The 7933-nt window shown below is 29.3% G+C and overlaps 2 protein-coding genes across 2 annotated transcripts in view; both read right to left on the minus strand.

Annotated features, from left to right (window-relative positions):
* Window positions 1–1601: 1601 nt before the first annotated feature.
* Window positions 1602–4098, minus strand: LOC108753946 (putative gustatory receptor 23a). Its single transcript, XM_018495940.1, has 3 exons — window positions 3277–4098; window positions 1770–1859; window positions 1602–1703 (listed from the first exon to the last, which is right to left on the minus strand). The coding sequence occupies exons 1-3, from the start codon at window positions 4096–4098 to the stop codon at window positions 1602–1604; spliced, it is 1014 nt and encodes a 337-aa protein (XP_018351442.1).
* A 2347-nt stretch (window positions 4099–6445) lies between these two features.
* The window catches only part of LOC108753947, a 3101-nt gene continuing 1613 nt past the window's right edge, over window positions 6446–7933 (minus strand). Inside the window, exons 3-5 of the mRNA XM_018495941.1 lie at window positions 7783–7869; window positions 7618–7716; window positions 6446–6490 (exon numbers count right to left, since the gene is read on the minus strand). Of these exons, the coding sequence (XP_018351443.1) occupies window positions 6446–6490; window positions 7618–7716; window positions 7783–7869 (231 nt within the window). The remainder of the gene's footprint in view (window positions 6491–7617; window positions 7717–7782; window positions 7870–7933) is intronic.

Raw genomic sequence — 7933 nt, forward strand, 5'->3', positions numbered from 1 at the left:
CACACACACACACACACACACACACACACACATATTGATTTTAAAAGTATAAAATAAACAAGCAAAAATAAAAATTAAATATTAAATAAAAACATTTCAGTGAATTGTTGAAATCTTTAATAATTTAATAGATTTTAGTTATTTTAGCGATTTTAGGTATCTATTTGCATCAGGAGCACCGCAATAAGGTGGATATTGTTGTGTAGTTAACATCCACTTCTTCAAAGGGCAGTAGTGCGTGGCAGCATTTTGCGGTTACAGGTTTTGGTAAGGCACTATGAATATTCGTATCCGCCATTTTTAGTCCTATTCTTACTCTCTTGCTCCTTTCCTCCCTTGCTTTCTCTCCATTCCGCCGCTAAATTAAAAAGATTGAAGAGAGAACAAAGAGTGGGGAAAGGACTAAAAATGGCGGATATGAATATCTATATTATACACTGAGAAAAAAATATAGTCAATTTTAATAAATATTTAGTTCAATACTGCCAACTAAACATTTACAGTAAATAAATATTTGTTTAGTAAAAAAATGATTGCTAAATCAAAATGACATTCCTTGTATCAAATAAATATATTTTTATATTTAATAAATATTTAATTGGCAGTATTTAACTAAATATTTATTAAAATTGACGATATTTTTTTCAGTGTAATGCTGTAGTTTTGGGCCGTCATGTCTTCTCTCAGATTTCTCTCTGTTTATGACACGTGCTAATCATAACTGAAAATTACTAAAGTTCCGTACTGACAATATATTTTATTGGTTAATCGATTTGGTTCCTAGATTCACCCGACATCCAATCAAAGAACGTACATTCAACGAGAACTCATTTCTAATCAATAAAAAGCTTATGAACGAAAATACTTTTATTAATTAACAATATAATTATTGATAATTATGTACTATAAACCAAGCTTGGTCAATAAGAAGTCAATAGCCAAAATTTGATAAGAATATACATTATAGTTATAGAGATATGTGATAACAACCGATCCGTGAAACATATTCTCTCCAACCTTCGGTTGACAGCAGTCGGTCGTAAAAATCAAACGTTGAAACAATTCATCTATCATGACGAATAAAAAAATTAAATTTTATTTATAATTAAAATGTAAATAAGAAATATGCAATTTGCATTTGACAAATTGTTTAAATCAATTTTAAGAATTAAATTTGCCTTAACAGTTATTCATATTTTTGATATATATTGATTTGACATAAAAATTTTAATTAATCAATATGAAAAATACATAAAATATAAATTAATCGATGATTGATTAATATTAGCTATTTAATATATTTTATTTTTGAATAAAAGTACAATTAAACTATAAATTGCATTATTTATTTGACATAAAATACATTTTTATTAATTTATTTATTAATTTTGTTTATTTGAAAAAAATAAAGTCTTATTTATGTTACTGATTATTAATATACGATTATTAATATAAGATTTTTATCTGATATTGTGCATACATAGATACATGTATATATGATTTTTTTAAATAAAAACATTGGATAACTCATAGCGACAAAATTCACATAAAAATCAAAAGTTTTCAATATTCTCGAACGCATTTGTATTAATTAAATTGTTTTATTTTGTATAATTAATTGCATTTGTCTTGCTGTCGCAGGAATGCGTCATGAACAAAAATTGTATTAAAATTAATAGATACGTGGAAATACTATTCACCATCTAAAAGCAAAATATGAAATACGTAAATAATTCATACTTAATTAAGAAACATATTTAATCATTTACCGCAGTGAGCAACGTTGCATCTATAGTTAGACCTCCTTTCGCGGAGAATGTATTATCGCAATGCAATATTTGCAAGGAGAACAAATTTAACTGCAATAATAAATCAAATGATAATAAATACAAAAATTATAAAACAGAAATGATAAATGTAGATTAGTTGAAAGGTGTAGTAAAAAGAAATCTATTATTTTTGCATTAAATTGAAGGCTTTATTTAGCATAATTAGAATGATCCGATTTAGGTCAAATATGCACCGTTTTGTTCGATAACTTGTTGCCATTTTGAAGGTAATTTCATTATGCTTCTCTCATAGAAACCCTCGTCCCTATTGGCAAAAAACTGGGACAGTCGATTTTCACAAGCTTCTCTTGAGGCGAATTTTTCACCAGCAAAATCATTCGCCATAGACAGGAACAGGTGGTAATCACTTGGTGCCAGGTCCGGACTATAAGTCCGGTGGATGCATAAGAACCTCCCAACCAAGCTCCCGGAGCTTCTGGCGAGTCACTATCGATGTGTGTGGCCTGGCGTTGTCTTGATGGAACACAATTCCTCTCCTATTGGCCAAAGCTGGCCGCTTCTGGGCGATTGCTTCTTTCAGACGGTCCAATTGTTGACAGTACAGATCCGAATTAAGAGTTTGGCCGTAGGGGAGCAGCTCATAGTAGATGATTCCCTGCCAATCCCACCAAACACACAGCAAAACCTTCCTGATCGTCAATCCTGGCTTGGCCACCGTTTGCGCCGGCTCATCGCGATTCGACCACGACCGTTTTCGCTTGACGTTGTCGTAAGTGACCCACTTTTCATCACCAGTAACCATTCGCTTCAGAAATGGGTCGATTTTGTTGCGATTCAGCAGCGATTCGCAGATGGAAATTCGGTCCATGAGGTTTTTTTGCGTTAACTCGTGTGACACCCATACATCGAGCTTCTTTTTGTATCCAGCCTTATTTAAATGGTTCCAAACGGTTTTTTGTGCAATGTTTAGCTCCTGGGCAATCGAAACAGTGCTTACATGACGGTCGGACTCGACGATTTCCATTATTTTATCGACATTTTCGACAATTGGCCTTCCAGAGCGTGGTGCATCTTTGACATCAAAATTACCGGAACGGAATCGACGAAACCAAAATTGCGCGATATTGACTGTTACAGTATCAGGACCATAAACACTATTCACATTTTCAGCCGCCTGGCTTGCGTTTTCGCCTTTATCGAAGAAAAACTATAAAATATGGTGCATTTTCTCTTTGTTGGTGTCCATCTTTGACACGCTCAAACAATACTGACTCAAGCAATCACAAAACTGTCTGAGAAGTTTTTTTAGTACGAAATCTTATCTTTCTAACGCCATTTGGCGTAACCCGATCGCACTTATACAAAGCGAGATACAGATTACTAAAGCCATCTATTGGAAAAATAATAAATTTCTTTTTACTACACCTAAAAATCGCAACGTAGTTGTAAAAAATTTTTAAACTAAAGTGAAATTATTCTTTACTACCTCATCTTTGATTTGTACATCGCTGATGCCGTTAAGTACATCGTGAATGGTAGTGCCAATTTTTATCGCTTCGTTTTTGCCAGTTTCGCAAGCCCACACTATCAATGTCAATCTTGTAAAATAATATATTAAGACTGATATAAAATAAGCATTATTAATCTCGTCTTGATTCAAGGATATCCCGTTTTGCCATTGTATTACATTGGAATACACGTAGAATATTATCTGCTTGAAGGATAAAGCTATGGTAGCGAGAAGATGCAGACTGAAAATCATGTTAAGCATCTGCACTGTGTCACTTATCATCAGATGCTGTTTCTTCAGATCATTAAGTTTTATCAGCAAAAACGGATGTCTTTGCTCATGATAGTTCTGTCTAGGATTAATTATCATCAGCTCCCGCAGATTCTCCAAATTATTATTGATTTCTTTGAAACAGGCCTTTAAGACACAAACGCAATTTATATATAGCATATCTATTTGAAATCCTAACAAGCTGATAAAAATTCTGAAGATATCGAATAAACCGAAAACATTTTTTTCAGTATATGAGAAATATAATGTTAACGCTAGCCAGAAATGAAAGAAAAAGCCGAAAATATCCTTAGCGTGTATTAATTTGGATAGTTTTTGATATGACTTTTGTGGCAATCTTAAAGAAATATCTGATATAGTTTGAAGTAAACGCATTTGCGGACCGCTGAAGATGTAAGAGATGACCACTAGAAACAGTCCATACAGAAAGGACAAGTTCAACGATATAATCCTGGGTACATCAATCTTGATGTTTCCAGAGAGATTGAGATTGAGTTCATACAACATTGTCAACTCATAAACACAGATTACGCAGAGAATAAAAATCCATAGAATATAACGCGGTTTAGAAGTTTCAAAAAATGAAGCCTTAATTTTATATGGAAATATTCCGAGAATTTTGCTTATGATAAAGTTGGGATACATCAAAGATTGAAAATCGATAGCATGGAACAACGTCCACATTTCCCTTTTTGTTTTGGCCATTGAGTTCACTTTGAAATTTCTACAACATATTAAATATAATTAACAAATTATCGTGAAAGAACAACATTTTAATATATTAATATTTTATAATCGTTTCTTCTTAAATTTGTAAAGTAGGGGAGACCGAAGCTAGACTTATTTTTTAGTTTTAAATTTTTACAGACGATATTAAAAAATTTATCGAAAAATTCTACATCAATTATATATATTTAATTATCTAATAATATTTTAATAATAATGAGTAAATAATAAAATTGATATGAAAAAAATTACATTTTTCTAATGTATTTTATCTGAGTCAACTAGCCCCAGAATCGGGATAAAATGACTAACGGGGTAATTTGACTAAGATTATTAAAATAAAGATTAATATATTTTAAGCTACATCTTTAGCTACATATTAATGTAACTTTTATAAAAAGATGTTTTAAACATAAACATTTGCTTGTCAAAGCAGAACAATACTTCTTTTTGCCAAATTTCGTTTATTTTATGCAAAAACACGTGAAATGATTAATTTTTATCAAGATTAGATGTGAGGGAATTAATTTATAATATTTATCGCTGAGGTAAAACTCCTTAAAGGAATAAAATATTGAGTAGATACTATAAAAGTCGTTACTAAATAAGTCATAGTTCCGCTCTGAGAGAAAAGATTTTGTTAATTTAACAAGCCACCAGTACCTTTAACCGGTAATTGGTAAATATGTGATAACAAACTTTGTGATTGCTGCTAGTCTGCTATACCAACTAATTATTAGGACAAAACTAACAGAAGCAAATTATATATAGAATTTAACTTATCTTTTGGATAGATTAGGCTCGTTTACATAGAATTTGTAAATGATCATGGAGTCTTAAGTCGTAAGAAACCGATCAAGCACAATCTAATATAGAAAGAATACTTGACTAGAATTGGTCAATTTCTTACGATTTGAGACCTTGCAACCGTCTACGACTTTTACACACACATATATATATATATATATATACATGAGCTTCTTATTTGCTAGCAATACTATTGATTATTTGTTACATTGACGAATTAATTTGCAATTGTAACAAATAAATCGGTTTTTTGATAAATATCACATTTGCTTTTTCTTGATTTGTTCTTATAACAAAATCATTTTTTTCAGTGCAGCATCTTTCATATATCTGTTTTGTAGTAGCTTTTTTATTTCTTCTTTGGTTTTTTTTCTACATTACACTTATTGTTAGTGATAATAGTAAAAATATTTTAATATAAACATTCTAAACGGGAAATCATAATAATTATACACAATAACATCGCGAGCATTACTGGATAGTGCAAATTATTAAATACCACACGCGAGCGAAAAACTGGAGATTTTTCCCATCTGCTGGAAAATTGGAAATTGATTTCGAAAACTTGAGTCGAAATCTGAAAACTTGGAAACTGTGGTTTACGCATGTTTTGCGTGTTTTGTTTTTAACATAGCCATTATTCTACTTATCCCATAGTTTACTGACTCCGATCTCCTCTACTTCATCATTTTTCATGCAAAACAATAAGATAACGACCAAAAAATGAGCATAAAAGTTATTAGATACGATAAAAATATATATTTAAAATACAATGTCATTCAATTCTTATACGTTAAAACGTTTCGACTCACAGAGTCTTCTTCAGTTGACAATACAATTAATCTAATAATCTAAACCACAAATTAAAAAACGGAACTAATGTCATAATTGCATCATAAGCAACTAAAGTGTTATTCCACCATGTTCATAAGAGTACCGTCATGATGTATACGATATAACCAAATCCTCATTCAAGGGCGAGAATCACGTTAAATCCAAAGAATTATTAAGAATAATTAACCCACACCATAAATATAAGACTATTTTTTACCATTTGACTTCTTTCTTTGAACTCATTTTTTATCGTATCTTGTTATTTTGTTCCAAATAATTGAGTGATATCATTGTTATTTTTCATGCACTTTAGCGTTAATATAAGCTAGAAACCTCTAAGTGTAGTATTCAATTTCAAATTATCCACCATAAACATATGTACATCAATTGGCACTAGTCTTATCCGTTTATGAACTGCGATTAATTAAATTTAAAGTTGCAGATAGTTGCTACGTCGAATAGTAAGCCGTGACTAAAAATTTATTTGTTAGCTATGAAGCAACATCGACATCTTATGATTATCATTTTCGATCTTTTAGAATATAAAAACATATAATAAAGTAATTTCTAACATATGGATTTTCATTTAGCAGATCTAAATTGGGAATAATATGTCTGAAAGCATATATAAAATAAAAATTATTCTTTAATTAGAATACTTTATATTTTTACCATAACATTGATTTTTGGAGTCTTTATACATTGATAATAATTTTGATATCTAACAATCTTGAATTTTAATGTGATCTTTACTATTATAGTTTTTAATATAAATATATTTATAACGTATTCATTCAAAAATATATTCGTATATGTATTTTCCTATCATAATTTGTAATGATAATAGAAAATTATAATATTTAATTTTGTAATGATTTGGTTTCGAGTTGTACATAAATTTTACATATTAAAATATTATTAAATTGTGTTGCGCGCATATTTAGAAACTAATTTTGTAATGAGCTATTTCCTAGATTAAAATTGATCTAACGAAGTTATATGTATATTGCTTAATTTCTTTAATCGATCCAAAATTAATTAATATTTTATAAATATATAAATGAGATATTTTTAGTTAGTCGATTTATTGTTTTTCATGTAAAAAGAAATATGACTTAAAATTACTATTGCAATATTTCGTCTATTACCTCTCAATGAAAATTTAATTGAATCTATATAATAACTAAAACTTGAATAAAAAATATGCAATTTCAATTTAACGAATTATTTGAATTTTAGCGTTAAATTTATCATCAAAATTATTTGTACTTTTAATTTGATAAAAAGATTCTATGAATTAATCGATACGAGAAACATATAAGATATAAATTAGCTGTGAATTCATTAATATTGATATTTAACATATTCTATTTTTAACGAAAGGACAATTAGACTGTTAAGTTTTATGATATATTTGATATGGAACACATTTTTTATTAATTTATACATTAGTGTGGTACATTCAAACAAATAAAGTCTTTAAATTTTACTTATTATTACACTTGGTACAAGATTTTTACTTGGCATATATGAATAAGATGTATATATGATTTTTTAAGAATGAAAACGTTGGACAGTTATATTGACAACGATAAAATATTCAACACAAAGATCAAAAGTTTTCAATATTTCTAAACGTCTTTGTAATAATTAAATTGCTTGTGTATAATTAATTGCATCTGTCTTGCTGTCGCAAGAATGCGTTATGATCAAAAATTGTATTAAGATTAATAAATACGTGAAAACGCTACTCACCATCTAAAAGTAAAACATGAAATACATAAATAATACGTATTTAATTAAGGGTACTTTTTGATCACTTACCACAGTGAGCAACGTCGCATCTATAGTGAGACCTTTCGCGGAGAATGTATTATCGCAATGCAATATTTGCAAGGAGAACAAATTTAACTTTAAGAATAAATCAAAAGATAATAAATAAAATAAGTGAAATAGTATAACTGAAATGGTAAGT

This window comes from Trachymyrmex septentrionalis, unplaced genomic scaffold, assembly GCF_001594115.1.
Source record: "Trachymyrmex septentrionalis isolate Tsep2-gDNA-1 unplaced genomic scaffold, Tsep1.0 scaffold74, whole genome shotgun sequence".
Classification (NCBI taxonomy): Eukaryota; Metazoa; Arthropoda; class Insecta; order Hymenoptera; family Formicidae; genus Trachymyrmex; species Trachymyrmex septentrionalis.